The sequence below is a fragment of the Peromyscus californicus genome, unplaced genomic scaffold (genome assembly GCF_007827085.1).
Source record: "Peromyscus californicus insignis strain IS unplaced genomic scaffold, ASM782708v3 Scaffold_10__1_contigs__length_136768540, whole genome shotgun sequence".
In the NCBI taxonomy this organism is placed as follows: domain Eukaryota; kingdom Metazoa; phylum Chordata; class Mammalia; order Rodentia; family Cricetidae; genus Peromyscus; species Peromyscus californicus.
In genome coordinates, this window is record NW_026294391.1 from 31,165,134 (window position 1) to 31,187,859 (window position 22,726).

At 41.4% G+C, this 22,726-nt stretch overlaps 1 protein-coding gene across 1 annotated transcript; it reads right to left on the reverse strand.

The window, feature by feature from the left end:
- Positions 1 to 242: 242 nt before the first annotated feature.
- Positions 243 to 19,655, reverse strand: Eif1ax (eukaryotic translation initiation factor 1A X-linked). The gene is made up of 7 exons (XM_052728177.1): positions 19,422 to 19,655; positions 14,622 to 14,705; positions 13,522 to 13,625; positions 12,703 to 12,753; positions 9,745 to 9,826; positions 8,372 to 8,463; positions 243 to 4,675 (listed from the first exon to the last, which is right to left on the reverse strand). Exons 1-7 carry the CDS (start codon positions 19,435 to 19,437, stop codon positions 4,670 to 4,672), a joined length of 435 nt encoding a protein of 144 aa, XP_052584137.1. The 5' UTR covers positions 19,438 to 19,655; the 3' UTR covers positions 243 to 4,669.
- Between the last annotated feature and the right edge of the window lie 3,071 nt (positions 19,656 to 22,726).

Below are 22,726 nucleotides of genomic sequence, written 5' to 3' on the forward strand. Positions count from 1 at the left end.
AGAAAATGTCTTCTTCACTACAGGTTTTCACCAAGTGTGACACCATGTATCCATTCAGTTCAAACAATCAAAATCAGATTAAAAAAAGGAAATGGATAAAGTGTACAATTATACTTTTTTCTAATCCATCACACTGAAGTTTAAAAACAAAAAAAAACCCGCACACAATTTCAGAACAGAATCACCTTTAACATCTAAGTAGTTAAAAATGTTAGTAGGAAAAAAACCAATTATATACACTCTTGGGTTGTTTTCGTGTTTTATTTTCTAATTGCTGTAGTTTGCATCTGATTTCTTTACATTGTTCCACGGATGGGACTCTATAGCAAAAGGACTCATTAAAGCATAAATGACACATTACCACAGCCAGCATTATTAGTAACTATAAACTTTCTCTGAAGAAATATAGAGCGGTTGGAATTCCATAAATAGCTGCAAGCAACTTAGAGACTCCCACCTGCTGAATTAAATAAGGATGGTGTGGTAGCAACTGCAGTGTCCACACAATACAAATATATATTCTACACGTTCATTCTATCACAGTAATTAAAGACTGCAAGCAAGATATGGTACACAGTGAACACAGGAGACATGCATCTTCTGTCTTACATGGTCCTGGATTTCCATGTGAAAAGCAAACACCAAGTGTGTCACACATACAAACGTCTGTTACTAATCCTCCACTAATTCTATAGTAGGTGTTGTTATCCTCCATATATCCCAGGACAGGCCTGTGAAGCTGAGGCAAGCTGGAAAGGTAGTGGTAGATACTTGTTAGGGCTGACCGGTGGTTGGGATACAGGACAACTGATCCCAGGACCCATGTTCTTCCTTTTCTATTTCTAGCACACTGTCTCTCAAGAAACTGGTAGAGGTGACCAGTATAGTCTCTTAATTGCTCAGTCTAGTGTTTACTTACACTTGTAATACAACTTAATGCAGATTTTGTTCTTTTCTGAACAAGGATGGAAAATGATGGTTTAAGGTAAACCACAAACATGAATATAGTGTGTCAAAGTCCATGCGAGTCCTACCAGCATATAAATGAAACTTATCCTTACTGAGCAGGATGAATATCACACACTAATACAAATCTTTTTAATCTTTATGAAAGGCAGGTTAACAGAACTGTCTTCATCCTGATACTTTAACTGTAAAGGCAGTTTATAATGGACATCATTAAATCTGTACAGAATACAAATTGAGTAGAAATCTAGCTATTTAAAACATGCTTTTATCTATTTGATTACTCACTCTGCAGTCAACACTGACAGTTTCTACCTATTAGAGATGTTGTTCAACACAGTAAAGTTTACTAAGACAATCGCGATTAAGTAACATTACAAGTCACAATTTTTAAGTGACAATTTATAGCTATGATTCCATACATGGGATGAGTAAACCGATGGCTATTTTCCAAATGAAATATAAAAATTCCTGTCACAAATACTTTGTAGTCTCCTAAAAGTAGTTCTCTTAAAAGTTAAGATGGTTAAGAAAGATTCAACAGGCAAACGACTAAATCTTGGCAAGTCTTTTTATACAGACGCTTGGTGTGGCTACTTACTCACTTTAGCAACACACCATGCTCATGCTCTATCAGGAATAAACTTCGTGAAAAACAAACCCTATCAAACTGGCTCACTTATGTGGTGTTGGGGATCAGATCAAGAGCTTGGTGTGAGACTGTCTAATTGATGAGCATTAACTTGTTACACCATCTTAGCAGGAAGAGGCTTTATTCTAGTTGGGTGTGCTTGTACACACCTATAACCCCAGCATTTGGGAGGTAAAGGCAGAGGATCAGAAGTTCAAGGCCGGCCTCAGCTGTTGGTATTTCAAGGCCAGAGTGGGGTACATGAGATCCTGTCTCAAAAAACAAAAACAAACCTCCCCCCCTCCACAAAAACAAAATCGCATAATTCTTATATTTCAAACATTTTATTTTTCTTTCTGGGCACTGCTTTATAGAGTTGTACTATAGAAGTCAAATTAAAAAAAAAAACCTCAATTTCCTTGAAGACCACTTCCATTCCTTATTTGAAATAAAAATGAATCAACTCCCATAGCAAACACACGGCAAAGAACTCTTCCAGGTAGCGTTTGCATACCAGACAACTGTATTCAACTATCTTCAACCAATGACTCCACATCGTCCGGGATACAGGAGCACTCATTAACGCTGCTACTATTTAGGCAAGAAAAGAGACAAAACCACCAGAAGGTACAGGAAACGGGCTCATATGTAACTTCTGAAAATCCTCCAAATCCCGTTTGTTATAGGAAGTAGAAAATCAGCCTTTGAGCTGTATCACCCATGTAGAGTTAAAACACTGCTCATAAACTAATGCATAACTATATACACTGCAAATTCAGTAAAAATGGTTTTTCATTTTTATTGTTGCTTTTGAGACAGCATCTTATGTAGCCCTGGTTGCTATTCAACAAAAATCCTCCAGTGCTGGGATCACAGGTGTATGCCACATCCAGCTGGTGAACACTTTTAAGGTCCAGAGGTCTAATTACTGATGAAGACAAGGGCTAGTTTAAGCCCTTGTTCTCAGATACATTCTGCCTAGAGAATCACTAGGAAACTCCTCAGAATAAGAAACAGACTACATCACTTCATCTTCCCTACTGTTGTTATGATACCTCTGATTTTGAAGCTAAGTAGGAAAACCTGAGATGAAGTCATAGTTAAGAAAGTGATTAGAGCCGGGCGGTGGTGGCGCACGCCTTTAATCCCAGCACTCGGGAGGCAGAGCCAGGTGGATCTCTGTGAGTTCGAGGCCAGCCTGGGCTACCAAGCGAGTCCCAGGAAAGGCACAAAGCTACACAGAGAAACCCTGTCTCGAAAAACAGAAAAAAAAAAAAAAAAAGAAAGTGATTAGAGCAGGGGGTGGTGCACACCTTTAATCCCAGCACTGGGGAGGCAGAGGCAGGTGGATCTCTGTGAGTTCAAAGTCAGCCTGGTCTACACAGTGAGTTCCAGGACAGCTAAACTATTATACAGAGACTCTGTCTCGAAAATCAAAAAAAAAAAAAAAAAAAAAAAGGGGTGGGGTGGGGTGGGGGGAGATTAGAGAAGATCTTGTTTTTTTGAAACCATGTAAAGGTGCATTCCTTTGTGTATTACTTTTCATTAATGAAAAGTTTTCTGGATGCTAGTAGAATACAAAGTCCACAAGGTGCATGATGGATCTCGGTTTTAAACTTGCATGCTTTCAGTGTGTACAGTGAATTCTGACTAGCCCAGCTCTAACTGTAGTAACTCCTAAATAAGAGCAAACCTAAATTCCCCGTAGAAAGACAATGGGACCCCCTTGGGCCCTCCCCAGACTGTCTACACAGTAAACTTGTCCCAAATGTAAAGTCAGAGTATACAAGCCTCTGTAGCATGCTCTTTTTTTCAGAAACAGGTCTTAGATTCAGAAATGAGAAAACATCTTTTCACTAAGTTTGTTTTTGAACTCTTGATCCTCCTGCCTGGACCTCACAAATGCAGGGTTACAGGTCATGCCATTCTATCAGGCTTACGTTTGTTATTCCCTCATTTTCCCCCAGTTCAGGGAAAGCCTGAAAAAGCATTAATTTATACTTTTGTCATATAATATATTGTTATGAACTTAAATCTTCACTTGCCTATATATTTTATGTGTTTATAAAGCACTCAATTGTAGCTTATGTGAATAAGACTCCTGAAAAAGCAATACCCCAACATAATCTTTCTTTTTGTTAAAAACATTCTACGCATATGAGTAAAACAATCTTTTCCTTGTTTGGGAATTTCCTATACACACTAGTTGTGAAAGGAAACCATCTCAATAATTAAAATAGTATTTCCAATGTTAAGACAACTGAGCACCACCTAGTGTTCAATTTCTGTAACTACTGACCTTAATTCAAAATTGGCATTAAAAACCAGTTTCTAAAAACATTTTGGAAGTGCCTTTCCTCCCCCAGTAAGTTGATGACTGCAGAATAAAATCATGAAAAGAACTTACATGTTATCAAAACTAGTATAAAAATAGCCACAGACTTAAATATGAAAAGCAGACCTATCATTTTTGCCTTTAAATAGATTTCTGCCAGGTGTGGTGGTACATACATATAATCTCAGCACCCAGGAGGCTGAGAAAAGAGGATCATAGTGAGTTTGAGGTCCACTAGGACTATAGTGAACTCCAAGCTAGCTTCAGATACAAAGTTTGACTCTGTCTCAAAATATAACAAAACAAAACAAAACACAAAACAGATTTCTGCCTCCATTTGTATCAAAATCTCTGGGCAACTGGAATATACACAAAGACTGTACAGTCAACAGCTATGCAAAAGGAGGGCTTAATCATAGTTTATAATGAGTACAAGGCAAATGGTTTATTCAAAACATCCATTTACTTACTGGAAGGGGTCAAAGTAGGAAAGGCAGTAATGTATTTTTTTTTCTTACATGATCTTCTTGAGTTTCATTACATCAAATGAACAAAGTGGGCTTAACCTAACAGTTAAGATATTATCAGTTTTGAAAGAAGCGACCTTAGTATTGAATCAAGTCTGCCTCAACAAATTACAATCATGGTTGTGAAAACTTTTCCTGAACGTCTATGATCAATTCCAAACTTGCAGGGCAATCTTCAGAAGGACTGGAATGTCAAATGTTGAGTTCATTTTAGATCTGAAAGAAAAAAGAACATTAAGTCAAAGGAAAAAATAGTTCTAAAAAAATCCTTTCCGTATGTGCAAATTCACGTGTGCCACTGTGGGTGCTCTGTGTGTGTGTGTGTGTGTGTGTGTGTGTGTGTACGTGTGTGTGTGTGTGTGTGTGTGTGTGTGTGTGTGTGTGTGTGTGTGTGTTGGGAGGACTGGAGGAAGAGGACCTCGGGTGTTGGTCCTCACTTTCAACCTTGTTTTTTCACCGTTGTAGATGTCAGACTAGCTGACTTAAGAGCTCCAGAGATTCCTGTCTCCAACTCTGACCTTGCCACAAAAGCACTAGGTTTAGAGAAGTTACTGTCGGCAGCTCTATGTGGAGTCTGTGGAGTTGAATGAAGATTATCTGGCATGCCTGGCAAGCACTTTATCCTGAGCCAATTCAAAAGAAAAGAACTTACATCCTAACACTCTGTGCATAAGGGAAATGTTGTCATAGGCTATATAGGAAATCAATCCAGTCTGAAGAGAAAATTCCCCAAGTAAGCTTTTCTCTATTGCAGCTCACTTTCAGAAATTCTGACTTCCATAATATTTTATGTGATACATGTTATTTTTCTAAAGAACATATATATCTGTGTGTGCAGGTACCCACCAAGACGGCACTGGATTCTCTGGAGCTGGAGTTATAGGCAGTTGTGAGAACCAAACTGAGGTCCTCTGCAGCAGTAGTAAGTGCTCTCAACCATCCAGCCCTCTCTGTAGTCTACTGGAATATTCTTTGTTGGTGGTGTTTTTCTTCTCCTTTTTAGTTTTGAGACATGGTCTCATTCTATCTATATCCTTGGCTGACTCAGAAATCCACCTACCTCTGTCTCCTGAGCACTAGTATTTAAGGCTTGTGCCACCATGCCTGGCCCCTGAGAACATTCCAAGGTTTCTTTGTGTAGCCCTGGCTATCCTGAAACTCACTTTGTAGACCTGGCTGGCCTCAAACTCACAAGAGATCCTGCTGGGATTAAAGGCGTGTACCACCACGCGGCACCTGAGAATATATTTAAATGAGGTTTGCTGTCTCCTTCCTTTTGCACTGCTTATTTGAGATTTTATTTTATATTTTACTTCTTAAACTAAATAAAAAAGACTAGTTTCTCTCTCTCTCTCTCTCTCTCTCTCTCTCTCTCTCTCTCTCTCTCTCTCTCTCTCTCATTTTTAGTTTCTTGAGACAAGGTTTCTCTGTGTAACAGTTCTGGCTGTCCTGGAACTTTTGCTCTGTAGACCAGGCTGGCCTTGAACTCACAGAGATCTATCTGTCTCTGCCTCCCAAGTGCTAGAATTAAAGGCGTGCGCCACCACCTGGCTCTAAGTTTTCTTTATTTGCATGTGTGTGCCTGTGTCTGCACTTATGTATGTGGGTCCAGTGGAGGCCAGAAGATGGTGTCAGATTCCTGGAAGCAGGAGTTGCAGGCAGTTGTGAGCTGCTTCCTCATGTGGGTGCTAGGAACCAAAACCAGTGTCCTCTGCATGAGCAATAAGCATTCTTAACCACTGAGCCATTTCTGCAGCCCTGATTTGAGATTTTCTATTTTAGGAGAAGTAACAGACATGAGGGAACATGACCTCTTTTGAGAACTACTTAAGTATGTCTTCAATCCTTTTCTTTCGATTTGGTTATGGGAGTACAGATAGAATACCTATTAACACTTAGAAAATAGCAGGAGAAATGTCCCCTAAGGGAAAAAACAGAGTTCTCAGGAACTCACTCTGTAGACCAGGCTGGCCTTGAACTCACAGAGATCCGCCTGGCTCCACCCCGAGTGCTGGAATTAAAGGTGTGCACCACTGCTGCCTACCTACAAACTGTACTCTTATTTAAAGCAAACAAACAACCCCCCACGAAATGGCCTGAGGCTCTCTGGAACCCACATGAACTGACCTCTACATGCATGCCCTAGCGGGAGTGTGTTTGTCCTTCCATAGAAACACACAAAATAAAGCAATGTTTCAAAATAATGTTCCTAACAATGTAAATTCTGGGGTGGAGATGGCTCACTGGTTAAAACTGTCACCTCTATTGTAGTTGTGTTACTGGCACCCACACTGGGTGTATCACAACTGCCTTTAACTCAAGCTCCAGAGGATCCGACTCCCTCTTCTGGTCTCCATGCACACCCAACCCACACATACTACACTTGAGTAAAAAAGCAAAATAAAGATATTTTAAAAAGGAGAACAGAAATTCAGCATCACCCTCCCCTTCACAGACCCACTGCTTCCTATTTTTCTTTTCTTTCCCTCTCCTCCTCTCTTTTTGAATTACTAGGTAATTACTCAGGGCCTTGTACATTCTATGGAAGTACTTTACTACTGAGCTACATCATAAGAAAAGGGGGTAGGGGAAGGAATGCTTTTGGCTAGGCTCAAGATCCCCAAAGAAAACTACATTAAAAATGTTTTACGGGTGGTGGTGGTGCACGCCTTTAATCCCCTCACTAGGGAGGCAGACCCAGGCAAATCTTTGTGAGTTCAAGTCCAGCCTGGTTTACAAAGTGAGATCCAGGACAGGCTCCAAAAGCTACACAGAGAAACCCTATCTCGAACAAACAAACAAACAAACAAACAAAAAAGTTAAAAAAAATCACTTTCTATTATGGTGTATCCCTTAAAATGTTATTTATTTTTTGTGCATATCACACCTGTGCCTAGTGCCAAAAGGAGACATGAAGTCCCCTGGCACTGGAGTTACAGATGGTTATGAGCTAACATGTGTTTTTAAAAATGTATTTAGTGAGGCTGGAGAGATGGCTCAGTGGTTAAGAACACTGGCTGCTCTTCCAGAGGACCAGGGTTCAGTTCCCAGCACCCACATGGCAGTTCACAGCTGTCTGTAACTTCAGCTCCAGGGGACCTGATGCCATCACACAGACATACATGTGGGTGAAACACCAATGTACATAAAATAAAAAGTTATATGCATTTTTAAAAAGCCCATTTGTTAAATAAAATAAGAATCTTTTAAAAGTATTTAGTTTTACTTTTTCATAAATGTATGTGTGTTTGTCAACAGAGGCTAGAAAAGGGCTTCAGAGCCTTTGGAATTGGAGTTACAGGTAGTTATGAGCTGCCTGATGTGTATTCTGGGAACTACAGTTGGGTCTCTACAAGAATAGTATGCACTCTTAACTGCTAAAACATTTTCTCCAGCTCCTGAAACGTTTTTGTTATGGTAGTATTATATTGAAAGCTGGGTGTGGTGCAAGGTATTGCCATGTAGTTCTGGCTGGCCTGGTATTTGCTGGTATTGCAAAACGCAGGCTGACCTCAAACTTGCAGCAATCAGCTGGCTTCAGCCTCCCAATTACCAGGATTACAGGTATGTGCTACCACACCTTGCTAACAGTTTGACCTCTAAATAATTCTTATGATTTAACCCACAGCCAAGTCTCAAAATACACTTTTATTTGTATATATTAATTGGGCTAAGTAATGGTTTTCATCGTGACATTTCATACAGGCAAACATTTTGCCTCTACCCAATATTCACCTACTACCTTTTATCTCTTCACCTTCATCTTCTTCCTCCTTCTGTTCCTCCCACCCCCAAATATATACACTCAAATGTCTTATATTCCCAGTATTAGAGGAATTTAATGGAAAGGGCCAGTGTCTTTGTATGTAACTCATGAACAGAAACCAGAAAAAGCAGGATGTATCTACTTACATCATCAATGTCTTCATCATCATCCCCAATGTCATCAAACTGAATTTCATCATCATCTCCAGGACCAAATGTATCAGTTTCATTGATTTTAGCTAAAAAAAAAAAAACATACAAAAGATACTAATAATATAATCAAAATACTGACTTCCAACTTTCTACTAATCTTGCTATATGGAGCAAAATATTAAAACATTGAGAGTATTTTAATTTTCTTTTGTTCACAAGAGTGATTTATCAAGGCAAGTTCTAACTGTATTAACTCTGAAGCAATTATACCCTCCCGGAATGCTTTAGAAGTTTGTATACATACTGAAAACTTTATTTCCTATCTCAAAAAAAAAAAAAAAAAAGCCGGGCGGTGGTGGCGCACGCCTTTAATCCCAGCACTCGGGAGGCAGAGCCAGGCGGATCTCTGTGAGTTCGAGGCCAGCCTGGGCTACCAAGTGAGTCCCAGGAAAGGCGCAAAGCTACACAGAGAAACCCTGTCTCGAAAAACCAAAAAAAAAAAAAAAAAAAAGGAAAAAAGTAGGTTACTTTAGGAGGGAGAAAGATTTGAGGAGTCATTAATGGACTTGGGATTAGGGACAGTTTCAAGTGTCCAGAAAAGTTAACTCCTGATCAAAATGAACCATACAGAAACCATCAATCAAACAAGCAACAAACACTAAGAAGAAAAGATCAACTGATTCCTACCCATCATTAATCAGGAAGAAACATTTGGGCAAATCATACTTTTCCCCAGGGAATGAAAAGGAACCAGGCATACTACTCAACCCCCAAATATCTTACTGTTTCCTAGATCAAAATGGCAAGTTTATAATTCTCAGTAGGGTCTTACTTGTTACAAAAAGTCATGTTTTCATGAGAAAATACTTAAAAAAAGTAACTGCTATGTAAAAAATAAGACTTACAAAACAGTATATAAATTAGAATTTCCCTCTGATAAGGTTATATAGGAGGCTTGTATTTTGAGGAGGAAAACAACCCATACTACTTAATCACTGCCCCTTTACACATATAAAGGACAGACTCTTGAAGGATGTTTTTCAGGAGTGCTAGTCATCCAACTGAAGTCCTGAGGATGCTAAGACAGTCACTACTGAAAGTGCATGGCCAACTTTTCTTGAAGGTGTTTTAAAATACCACAAGAAATAATTCCTTTGGCCAACACTGTAATTTCTCATTAAATACACTCTATCAGGAACAGAATTTTAGTAACTTCTTTCCTGTGGTATCTAGTATGAATTATAAGCAGGTATACTTAACTTTAATCATGTAAACACAAAAATAAAGAGGAGCAACAAAATTTCATTCTCTAAACACTAGCAGATAACCTAAAAACTACGACAAGGTAATAATAACTCAGTCATTACCATGCTCTGGAAGCTCGCCATACGCCTTGAGACTTCTAGCTTCATCTGCGTTGTATTTTAAAATGACATCGGCTTTGTTATCCTTAAAACAAAGACAAGTAATTTTCTGATTATATCACACTTTTATCTGTTATGTCATACACTACTTTCAAATTGAATTAAAAAAAACTAATCTCAATGTTTTGCTATAAAATCCTCCTCACCTTCCTTAGGTTGAAATCAGAAGCAAGTTTTAGGAACTTAACTGAGCAATGGTTAAAAATTCAGGAAAGATATAGCTCACTTCTGTAACAGCAGAACGATATCTTTTATATTATTTATAATTATCCTTTAATCAGAAGCACAAATGCCCCCCTGGTTCTACAATGTACAGACTGATCCAACACCACAAGTCAAAGACTAAGACTTTGTATCACAGCCTAAGGAATTTAAAAAATGTGTGTGTATATACACACATGTATGTGTGGGTATCTGTGGAGGCTAGAAGGGGATATCAGATCCCCTGGAACTGGAGTTACAGGTGGATAGGAGCCACCTCATGTCGGTGCTGGGAACCAAACTCTGGTCCTTTGTAAGAGCAGCAAGCATTCTTAACTGCTGAGCCATCTTTCTAGCCCTGATCTAAGGAAATAAATACACCTTTTCATATATATGTTAAGTACAACTATAATGATTATTATTAATCTTGTCAATTTGACAGGATTTAGAATCACGACAAAAACAAATCTTTAGGTCTGTCTGCAAGTGAATTTCTACATTAGGTTTATTAAGGTAGGAAGGTTCACCCTAAGTGCAGTGCTATTCTATGGGCTGGGGTCCTGGAATGAATAAAAAACTGTAAGATAAGAATACTAAACTGGGTTGCAGTGGTGGACGCCTTTAATCCCAGCACTCAGGAGGCAGAGCCAGGCGATCTCGCCCTGTAGACCAGGCTGGCCTTGAACTCACAGAGATCCACCTGGCTCTGCCTCCTGAGTGCTGGGATTAAAGGCATGTGCTGCCGCCGCTGCCACCCTACTATGTATTTCTTAAAATGGATGCATGTAGAGGTCAGAGGACAACTTTGTGGAATCCATCCTTTCCTTCCATCCTCGGGTGGGTTCTGAGTTCTAAACTCAGGTCATCAGGCTTATGTAGCTGCTCACTGGCACCGAATTTGTCTTTGTAATTTCTTTTTTAACTCTTATTTCTTCTGTGTGTACAAGACACGATGCCTTGAAATGTTTACATTGCCTTATTTGAGAAGAATTTCACTCCTCCAAGGGTGAAAAATGGGTTGCTTCACTTTCAAGGGCACTGTAATCTAAACAAGTACTTTTAAAATTGTGAAAAGTGTACAGAAAGAGGGTGGTGGATAGTAAGAACTTGAACTTTCTTTTCTTAAATTTTCTTTTAGATTTATTTTTGAGTATGAATGTTTTGCCTAGATATATGTATGTCCACCACATGTGTGCCTGGTGCCCACAGAGGTCAGGAAGCATCAGATCCCTTGGAACTGGAGCTATTGATGTGGTGTTAATACTGAAAATCAAACCCAGATAGATCCTCTGTAAGAGTAAGTGTTCTTCATGGCTAAGCTATCTCTCTAGCCCTAAGAACCTGAATTTCTTCCCAGCTCCCAGAAAACAGTAATGCTTCATTCAATCTCTGTGGACCACTCTCAAAGTGGCAAAAGAAAGAGAAAAGGATCATGGGAGATTAGAGTCAGTGTTAAACCTGTCTGAATTTTAGTGTCCTTTCTAACAATAAGCCTTCCTTCTAGGGTTACTGCTAAGATCTAGAAAGAACAAATGGCTTATGGATTTGGAGCAGCTTTTCTCAACAAAAGCACTAATGCTAATTCTGAGCTAGATCATCTTTGTTGTGGGATGCTCTGCATCAGAAGGTGTTCCACATAACCAGTACTCTAACTACATACCATTTGGTAAGACCCTCACTCAAGTTATGGTAACCAAAGTCTCCAAACATTGCCTCTGACCCTCTGAAGGGAACCACCCTCAGAGAACCCTATGGTTTGAAATAAAGATGTCAACACTTTAATCTGAAACACAAAAGTAAAAACCTAAATATGATCAAAGCCATACAAACAGAAATGTAATACAAGGGGGCCAGCAATAGTTGTGCATACTTGTAATTCCAGGATTGGGGGAGAGGGGCAGGAGGCTCAAGAACTCAAGGTCATCCTCAGAGACCCAATCTCAATACAGAGAGAGAGAGAGAGAGAGAGAGAGAGAGAGAGAGAGAGAGAGAGAGAGAGAGAGAGGCGAGCGAGCACGTGCATGAGCGACTGACCAGCTGCCTCAGGATCCTGCTGCTATGACCAACCATAATGGACTGTCCCCCCCAAACTGAGCCAAAATAAACACATTCCTCTTTTTGCTTTTGTCAGTGATTAGAAAGCAAATATGTCAGGCTATATGCCACCTGTGGGATATAGCTGGATTCATTCAGCTGTAAAACCCTACAATAATAGGTACTAGATTTTTAAAGATCTATAAAGTAAAATAAAAAATGGAGAACTAAAAAAAGAGCAAAACTACCACATAGTAGTATGATCTTTTATAATTTATTTTTATTTTATGTGCATTAGTGTTTTGCCTGCATGTATGTCTGTGTGAGGGAGTTAGATCCCCTGGAACTGGAGTTACAGACAGTTGTGAGCTGCCATGTGGGTGCTGGGAATTGAACCTGGGTCCTCTGTAAGAGCAGTCAGTGCTCTTAACCACTAAGCCATCTTTCTAGCCCCGTATCATTTATTCTAAAGGGAAAACTTCCAATAGTAAAGGTAAGAAAAGAGACCATTTAACTCTATAAAAACTGTTTGACTCCTTAGACTGGCATCTGGGAACCATACATAATGCCAGGACACCAAGCATAATACCTAAAATACAATGGACAGTTAGGAAATGGCCCATCAAGTTCAAGCAAATCAACAACAAATTTCAAAATGATTCTCACCTGGTAATCTCGGAGGCCCACCAATATGATGTCTGAGGTATTTATCCAAACCTACAAAAGAAAAGTCATTGCATAATATATTTTAAATAAAGCAGAATCAAGAAATTTCAGAGATGATTCACTTAGAAACAGATGAGTTCCCAAATCACTTGGCTATCTATGAAAACAGAAAAATGCTGTAGTTTTCTAAATCTCTATCTTTTACCCACCCAGATGTATACAGCTTTCATGATCACTTTCCCTGTGAAGGACTGATAAACAAAATAAAACAACCCTGAACCTCTCTCTCACTCAGAGCCGGGATTTCCCAGAACCAAAAGGGCCATTTACCAGCGGGCTTCTTTTATTTCTCCTTAAAACTGGACTACTTCTCCTGCCCTTTCCCGTTCATAATCTCAAGGTTTTCTAAAGCCAGGGTTACTTGTTTTTCAGAATGTTCCTCAAATTAGATTTGTTGGCTATTTCCTAATGATTCAGGCCATTTTGGGCGGGGATATAACACAGGTGAGGCAAATGATTCTTCAAAGGATGTAATCTGCAAAATGACCACTATGGTCTTGTACTGGACTGACACAAATATCCTTAGGTCCATAAAATCAGTAGAGGTGGGAGGCTGACTTGTAGCTCAGTGGTAGAGTGTGGTTGTGCTTAATGTTAAGAGGCCCTGGAGTGGCTCCCTCACAACACACACACACACACACACACACACACACACACACACACACACACACACACACACACACACCCCTGTAGAGGCATTTCCTCTACCCTCAACATTTTCATATTGGAATAAAACAAATGTTCTATCTACACACTTACTTTTTTTCTCAACTTCCCTCTGATGTGGCATAGTCTCTTTACACCATCGAAACACATTGCTTCTAATCGTCCGTTTCCCAACATTTTGATTACCTGAGCATATTCTACATGGATGGGGTAGGGAGAAAAAAGGTACGAAATATTGCTCACTTTTTTTGATGAAAGCAACTTTTCATGTCCATTGAAGTTTGAAAAGAGCATGTGGCTGCACTGGTTAGGGATAAATATACACAGGGCAAATATAAAATAAATAGAAGGGAGTCAAACACTCAGCTAGTTAATGGTTGAACCAGAAACAACACTTTGTAATATAACAAGCTGGGTCTGTTATTAGATGTTTTAATTATCTACTCGTTTTCAGTAAGGAGACAGACTGACTACTGGCTGCCCTTGTGACCACGCTTTACTTGTAGAGATCAAAGGTACCATGTCCCAGTATGTACACTATACTTCATAAAGCTCACATTCATATCTTTAATGTTTTGTATTCCTTATTTCTCTCTTTGAATCTTTAGAGCAGTCTCATGGAATCAGTATAAGTACTTTAAATGTTAGTGATATCCTTGCTGAATTAGTATAATAGTAATTATTCTCAGAAAGCCAGAATTATCTTTTACTTGGGTAAAATGCCAAATTATTCTCATTGTCCTAAGATGGGGTATCACCACGTGGCCTTGGTTATCCTGGAACTCAAGAGATTCACATGTCTGTCTCTGCCTCCCGAGTGTTGGGATTAAAAAGGTGTACATTACCATGCCTGGCCTAAAATGCCAAATTCTTAACCATAATCTTTTAAAAAAGATAATACCCTTAGTCCCAGCACTTGGGAGGCAGAGGCAGGCGAATCTCTGAGTTTGAGGCCAGCCTGGCTACAGAGTGAGTTCCTGGACAGGCTCCAAAGCTACACAGAGAAACCCTGTCTCAAAACAAAACAAAAACCCAGAAAAAAAAGATAATACCCAACTGTCTGTACAAATAAACAAACACTGACAGAGGCAGGAAGCCAGGACTCTAGTCTTAGTCAGAAAATGTTCGATGCTCAACCCGGGCAAACAAACAAAGAAAAATCTAACAAGAGCCCAAGTTCTCCAGCCTCTTACCTTGCCCATCCTCTTTGAAGACCAGCTCTCGCTTTTCAGATTCATTCTCATTCTTTCCTCTGCGTCTGTTTTTACCTCCTTTTCCTAGTGGGTTGTTAAAAGAAAGAAAAGGTGTCAATTATCTGCAAAACATCAAGTGTTAAACCTATACTGTTTAACAGACCTAGAAAAGCATCTTTAGAAGTCAATTAATTTAAAAATTAATGTGGTCAATCATGTTAAATTTACTGTGTTCAGGTACATCATGTTACCATGTTACTCTCTCCACTCCTCATGGAATTTTCTTTGGGGATTTTGCATCTTAAATAACAACCTCATTTTTTTATTGAAAATGTTTTTCATATAATATATTCTGACCCCCCCCCCCAATCTCCCAGTTCCTCCCCACCTCCTTCCCATCCAGATCCACCCACTTTCTGTCTCTCATGAGAAAATGAACAGGAATCTAAAAAATAAAAATAAAATAAGACACAATAAATCAAAACCAAACAAATTGGAATATGACAAAGCCAAACAAGAAAAAGAGCCAAAGAAAAGCACAAGAAGGGGTTGGGGATTTAGCTCAGCGGTACAGCGCTTGCCTAGCAAGCGCAAGGCCCTGGGTTCGGTCCCCAGCTCCGGGGATAATAAAAAAAAAAGAAAAGCACAAGAAATGCATAGACACATACACACACACACACAGGAATCCCATAAAAACCCACACCCAGAAGCCATACTATACAAGCAAAGGAGCTATTAAGTAAGGTATTAAAAAAAAAAAGCTCTGACAGGACATGTGATAAAGGATCCTCCAAAGATGCCACTGAGTTCCTTTTGTGTTGGCCATCTACTGCTGGGCATGGAACTGGCTCTTCGGAGTGGCTAGATGACCAGTGGCTAATGCTCTTAACTACGTGAGAACGCCTTCCGTTTACTTTGTCACAACCACCTTGAATATTAACAGTTATTGATTTCCAGTTTATCAGTAAGTTCACTAAAGTTCACAGATTAAATAACTCACTCAAAATTTCAATCCATGAGCTCGGGACCCCAAATACAGCCCTAATCCTTCCTTGTCCTACTAAGAGCTCTCACATTAGGGCTCCTTTCTGGAGAAGATTGTCACCATAATCTTAACCACATGGGCCTCATCTTTCTTCTTTCTTTCTTTTTCTTCCTTCCTTCCTTCTTTCTTTTTTTTTTTTTTTGACAGGGTCTCACACTCTAGCCCAGGCTAGCTTTGAAATTTGGGCAGTCCTTCTGTCTCAGCCTCCTGAATGCTAGGGATTACAAGTGTGAGCCACCACAGTGAGTCCTGATAAATTTCGCAAAAACACCTTGCCTTACTCGTACCTGACCCCCTATGAAAGAAGAGCTGGTAAAAAGATGACAGGAGAGAGAAAAATGAAGTTATTGCCACTGGAATGGAACATATTGATGGTATGAAGACTAGTAATAGTTAAAGATTCTGAACTTTATCCTTTAAAATGTACCATACCTGAGACAGTTTAAGTTTAAAAGTAAAGTGTTAATTTGCCTCTAGAGCCCCCTTTAAAATTTATTTAGTGTTTATGGGTGTTTGGTGTTCATGTATGTCTGTCCATCACGGGCATGTCCATCCAGTGCTGAAACAGGATACCCCACAAATGCAGTTACAAACAGTTGTAACCTGCCACGTGGGTGCTGGGAGTTGAACTGAAGACCTCTGGAAGAGCAGCCAGTGCCCTTACTGCTGAGCCATCTCTCCAGCCCTACATATTTTAAAGGGTTCACCATACCAAGCCTCTCTTACTCTTTTTTTTGTTTTTTTTTGGTTTTTCGAGACAGGGTTTCTCTGTGTAACAGTCCTGGGTGTCCTGGAACTCCTAGCTCTGTAGACCAGGCTGGCCTCGAACTCACTGATGAGATCCGCCTGCCTCTGCTTCCCAAGTGCTAGGATTAAAGGCGTGCGCCACCACCGCCCGGTTAGCCCTATGTACTTTAAGGGTAAGCATATAAATAGTGGCACTATACAATGGGCTATTATACAGTAATAAAAATGTGGCGGCGGCAAATGCCTTTAATCCCAAGTGGATCTCTGTGAGTTTGAAGCCAGCAGCCTGGTTTACAGAGTGAGTTCCAGGACAGCCAGGGCTACACAGAGAAATCCTGTCTTGAACCCCCCCCAACCCCCCAAATGAAATGAGCAAGATTGGTATAGTGGTGCTTGCCTGTAACCCCAAGCAATACATTCTTCCCCTTTCTATTTTATTGCCACAAAATCAAATCCTCTTCAAATTCTCTTTCGAAAGAATGAAGGCCAGATATGTTGGGGCACAACTTTAACCCTGGCACTTGGTAGGCAGAGGCAGGTCAATCTGTAAATTTGAGGCCAGCCTGGTCTACATAGTGAGTTTCAGGACAGCCAGGGCTATACAGTGAGACCCTGTAACAAACAAACAACAGCAATAAAAAAGTAAAGAATGAAATGAGACCAAGCCTGAGTGTATGACAAAACAGTAGCAAACAGAATAACCAGTCTTTTCTTTTTAACCCACTTTCTTTCTAAAAGACTATCTAGTTCTTAAGCTCAATCACAATTCTCAAATTCATTCTTTAGAGGTGTTTCAGAGAAATAGCCCAGGTAGGATCTTTCTTAAAATATACTAGGCTAGTGACTAGATGTGATTTATTGTAGAAGTTCTGTCTCAGTGGGACCAAAGAGGAACCTACTATTCACTTAGGGGTGGAGTCACCAGAGGGGAGATGAGTAAGTCCATCAAGTATTTATTGAGCATCTTTTAGGCTAAGTGCTATCAAGGCAATGAGATTATGACTGACACCATTCTCATCCTTTTAGGGCTTACAATTAGTATGGGAACTGGAAATCTTGTCACTAGAATTAAGGTGAGAATAAGACACCTCACCTGTTGAAGTGATCCAGTTGCCATCTCAGAATAAGGAAGTCTACACATAGGAATTTTAAAACTTTGAACATATTATACCTATAATCACACTTTTCTCAGGATAATCCGTAAAAATCCTTGCTACACCAGGCGGTGGTGGCACACACCTTTAATCCCAGCACTCAGGAGGCAGAACCAGGTGAATCTCTGTGAGTTCAAGGCCAGCCTGGTCTACAGTGACATCCAGGACAGGCACACCAAAATTAAACAGAGAAACCCTGTCTTGAAAAAAACCAAAAAAAAAAAAAAAAAAGAAAAAAGAAAAAAGAAAAAAAATCCTTGCTACACAAAAAAACTGGCAACCTTGTTTTTTGAGGCCCTGAAGTGGGGTGGGGGTGGGGGACAGTGAATTCAAGGTCAGCCTGGGCCACACAGCAAGACTCAAATCAACTTGTTCACAAAACTGTGACCAAGTACTCCGAGGGCTAATGTGAATAGTGACAGGTATAAAGAGTAATTCAGTAGACTCCCAGGCCAACCTTCAAGCATTAAAGAGAACACTAGCAGACATGGGGCAAGGGAGGTGGTCCCAAGGATGAATTATCAAAGACTTCGTTTTAAAAAATGTGTGTGTGATGGAGTGCCCAGGTGGGTCAGAAGAGGGCACCGGATCCCCTAGAACTGAAGTTACAGGCAGTCATGAGCTGCCCCATGTGGGTATGGGAGCCTAATTTTGTTTCTCTTAACCAGGAAGCTATCTCTTCTGCACAAAGAAAACTTCATTTTTATCTTCTTTGTGTAGTCCTGGCTGTCCTGGAACTCAGAGATTCTACTGGCCTCTGTCTCCCAAGTGCTGGGATTAAAGGCATGAGCCACCACCGACTGGCCCAGGGCTGGGTAATGTGTTCCTCTCTTGTAGGAAATACAAGTTTTTCACTATCTTTACTTGCACAATTTTTGAGAAGTTATACGGACAATGAGTACGGCAAGCCTGTAATTCCAGCTACTTGGGAAGTTTAAGCAGGAGAATCCCAAGTTCAACGTTAGTCTCGGCTATTAAGTTCGGGTTCAGCCTGGGGGCAGAGCAAAGCAGTAGGGTCCTGCTAAGGATAGATTTGTTCCTACAAAAATATCTACTATCACAAAATACTGTTAGTATATAAAAATGAGAATGACCTTAGGAATGCTGTATTTTTACTTAGATTAGGCTCTTCATTTTGGAGATCCCAAATTAAAGTACCCTCATGACTGATAATTTGAGAACATTTGTTCCCGGGATGGAGGGAACATCAAAGGTTTTTATTTTTCCATCAAAACAAATACATGACCTGAAGCAAAAGTGGAAAACTTGGCTAAAACGGGTCAAGTGCTCTGGGGTGGGGGCGAGTTAAGCCCTGTAAAGCCATGGAGTAAAGTGATTCTCTCGAGACAACTTTAAAAATGCATCGAAGTATTGACCACTGGCTACTCCGGAGCAGCATCAACAGTATCAAGTAAGTGTCCATAAAGAAGCCTATGCAGGAGGTGCCAGATGGGCACGAAAGCAAGCAGGGCATTACCCTTTTTCAAAGTTCAGAGTCGCTCCCAGGGCTTAACTCCCCACGTGCCGGATGCCCAAGAAGCCCGAGGCAGGTGTTCCCACGGGTCCCCTTGGCGCCGCGGTCGGTGTGGCGCGAATCAGGGGCACAAGCCCACATTCTCACACAGGAGGCCCTACAAAAAAATGGCGTCGGCTCCACCCCAATGTAGCCAAACTGGGAACCCGGAGTAACTTCCTTGCGCCTCTGCCGAGCCCCGAGTAGGACACAGAGAACGTAGCCAGAGGAGAGGCAAGGAAAGATGGCAGGAAGGTCACTGCGGCCTGGGATGACCTCGAGGCCGCGAGCTGGACCAGGGACGCCGGCGGGGAGCGAAGCCGTGGTCCCGGCGTCGTTACCTTTATTCTTGGGCATGGCGGCAAAAACGGGCAGGCGGCGTGTGGGACCGTGCTCCGGAAGGCGGCAGGAGCGGCGGTGACTCCGAGGGGCGACGCGGAGAAACGCGCGCGATGAAGACTATGCGGGAGGCCGAGAAGCGTGCTCGGAAGAGGCTGGTCGCCGGTGCTTCCGAGAGCCGCCTGTGCCCACGCTTGGCAGTGGCAAATGGCGTCGCGGCTGCAGACGGCGCTTCTCCCCGCCCTCCTCCTCCCCCATCTGCGGGGCCGGCCTCCCGCCCTCCCTCAGCCCTACGGCGCAGGCGTGGCCGAGAGGATGCCTTCTGGTGGGAGCCAAGGGAGATGCCTGCTGGGGAGGGGCTCACTGCCAAGGGAGGGCACGCAGTGGGTGGAGCGAGGCCCTGAAGTCCAGAAGGGGCTGCCCCGGGGCCCTGCGTCACAGTGGAGGAGTGGAGGGGAAATTGAGGCAGTGCAGGATGCTGGCTTGGCCACCATCTGCTGACTCCTAGCCAAGTAAGTCCCAGCTTGACAGGCTGCAGACTCATAAACCTCATAGTTAGCTGAGTTTTAATATGACTCTTTTACTGGCCCAGGCAGGCTGGAAAGTCTGAGGGGGAAGGGAGAAGGCCTTATGCCCTCCCTTTCCAAACTTTAATTGAATATTTGGATGGTACAGAAAAAAAAAATCTGTCCTCCCTAACTTTCTGTAGCCAGGTCTGTTGTTTATTACCAGCACTTAATAGAATGTCTGCATATAGTAGGTTGCTCAGTCGATATTAGGGACTGAACCTCCCACAATTCACGCTAAGTTCTAACTCCGAATACCTATGTATATGACTGTATTTGGGGGTAAGGTCTTTAAAGAAGTGATTATATTGAAATGAGGTCCTTAGACTTGACACCAAGTTAGTATGTCTTGGAAAATGACATTAAGCCGGGCATGGTGACACAGGCCTTTAATCCCAGGACTGAGGAGACAGAGGAGGGTAAATATATCAGTTAAAGGCCAGCCTTTACATAGTGAGTCCCTGTCTCAAAAACAAAAACAAAACAAAGGCAATTAGCACCTAGGCATAAAGGAGAACACTTCCCAGCCACTAATCACCTGTAAGCCATGGAGACCTCAGAAGAAATCAGACTTGTCTTTACCTTGATCTTAGAGTTGAAGCCTTCAAAACTGAGTAAAAGTAGTAACCAGGCCTGGTAGTTCACACCTATAATTCTAGCACATGTGAGGCTGAGGAAGGATTGCTGCAAGTTTGGGGAAAAGCTAGGCTACATAGTTTCAGACTGTGGAGAGGCCCAAAACAGCTTGACCACACAGCTGCCATGACAGGTTTGCTGGCAGGCAACACCCCAATCCAGGAAAAGCCATAAGCTGACACCACCCAGGGATCCACCAGCATCTAAGGGGAAGAACCTGACATCCCAACCAGTCCAACCATTCAGATTAGATAAGATCGATAGATGTCCATGAGCCTAGCACAGACCTATTTCCTCTTTTTATCAAGATACCCCCTAGACAAATGTCAGCCAATCAGGGTCCTGAACCCTGGAAATCCCCTCACCCCAACCTCTGTTACGATAAAAAAAAAAAACCCACCCTGCCCAGGTTTGGAGCTCTCTGCTCTCACAGCTGAGTCAGACAGACAGACAGACCAAGCTCGAGGTTGAATAAAGGCTCTTTGCTTTTACATATGGGATTTGGTCTCTGTTGTGGTCTTTTGGGGGAGTCCCCTCGATCTGGGCATAACACAGACTAGCCTGGGCTATGAATGTAGTGAGACTCTGATTACAAAACAACACAACATTTAAACAACCCATTACCCATTCTCTGGTTCTTTGTTTTGGCAGTCCCACCAAGGAATAACTGCATGGCTACTCAGAGCAAATAGCTTCACTTCAAAACAGGCTTATTTAGGCCGGCAAGATGACTCAGTAGGTAAAAGCACTTACCAGGAAAGCCTGGCAACCTGAGTTCAGTTCCTGAAACCAATGTGAGTGTGGAAAGAGAGAACCAACGCTACAAAATTGTCCTCTGACCACCATACATACCCCCCATTCCAGTAATAATATGTAGAAATTTAAAAGTAGGCTTATTTTTTTTGTCTTTTTTTTTTCGAGACAGGGTTTCTCTGCAGTTTTGGTGCCTGTCCTGGAACTTGCTCTGTAGCCCAGGCTGGCCTTGAACTCACAGAGATCTGCCTGGCTCTGCCTCCTGAGTACTGGGATTAAAGGCTTGTACCACCACTGCCCAGCAAAAGTAGGCTTATTTTAAATAATCTTTCTGGAAACATCAGTGTTTTAACATTGTCTCTATAGGGAGGGAGACTAAATGACAGAGAAATAAAGGTATAATCATCTAACAGTACTTCTGGACTGTGGACATTTGGCAGTGTCTGGAGACAGTTCTGGTTATCACAAGTGGAGGAAGGAATCAATGATGTTGATATCTGAGTAGAGACCAGAAATGTTAAACATTCTACATCTCCTGCCCTCAGTGAAGGATTATCCAATGAGAAAACAAGAATAGAACTGAGGTTGAGAAACTCATCAACAGATGTATTTCTCAGAGTGTAATTAAAAGTGACAGGGCTGCTAGGTAGTGGTGGTGCATGCTCTTGATCCCAGCACTCAGGAGGCAGAGGTGGGTGGATCTCTGTGAATTTGAGATCAACTTGGTCTACAGAGTGAGTTCCAGAACAGCCACAGCTGTTACACAGAAAAACCCTTTCTAAAACAAACAAAACGGGGAAAGCTGGGCATGCCAGTGCACACCTTTAATCCCAGCACTATTAATTATAATAGTGATTAAATTATATGTATATAATATGGCCTTGAACTCATAGATCTGCCAGCTCTGTCTCCTGAGTGTTGGGATTAAAGGCGTGTGCCATCCTGATCTACATATACCTACAAATACAGCGAGACTTGGTCTCAAAAAATGAAAAATGACAGGTGAGTGAAAGTTCTGATTTTCTCTTTTCATTTGTAGTTGTTTGCAACTTACACTTTTTTTGAGACAGGGCTGTGTAGCCCAGTCTTCCTCCATCTCTATGGTGCTAAGATTGCAGTAGTGAACTACAATCAATGCCTGGCTGAAAGTCCAAATAATTGGGCTCTGGAGTTTATAGAGACTTGAGTTTAAATGTGATTCTACAAAACTTACTCTGTGATCTTAGATAGTTACATCATCTTTGTAAGCCTCAGTTTTCTCATCACAGAAATTAATGCAATATGTTAGGAGTTTAGCAATTATGCCTAGTACACGAGTAATCAGATCCCAGGTATATAGCTACATGTTTAAA

Excerpts from the sequence above, each read along its gene's own strand:
- Eif1ax (XM_052728177.1), bottom strand. Across the intron at positions 13,626-14,621 it reads CTTCAAAGAGGATGGGCAAG|AATATGCTCAGGTAATCAAA; the intron begins GTAAGAGGCTGG and ends CCATCCATGTAG. Across the intron at positions 12,754-13,521 it reads GAGGGAAGTTGAGAAAAAAA|GTTTGGATAAATACCTCAGA; the intron begins GTAAGTGTGTAG and ends TTTCTTTTGTAG.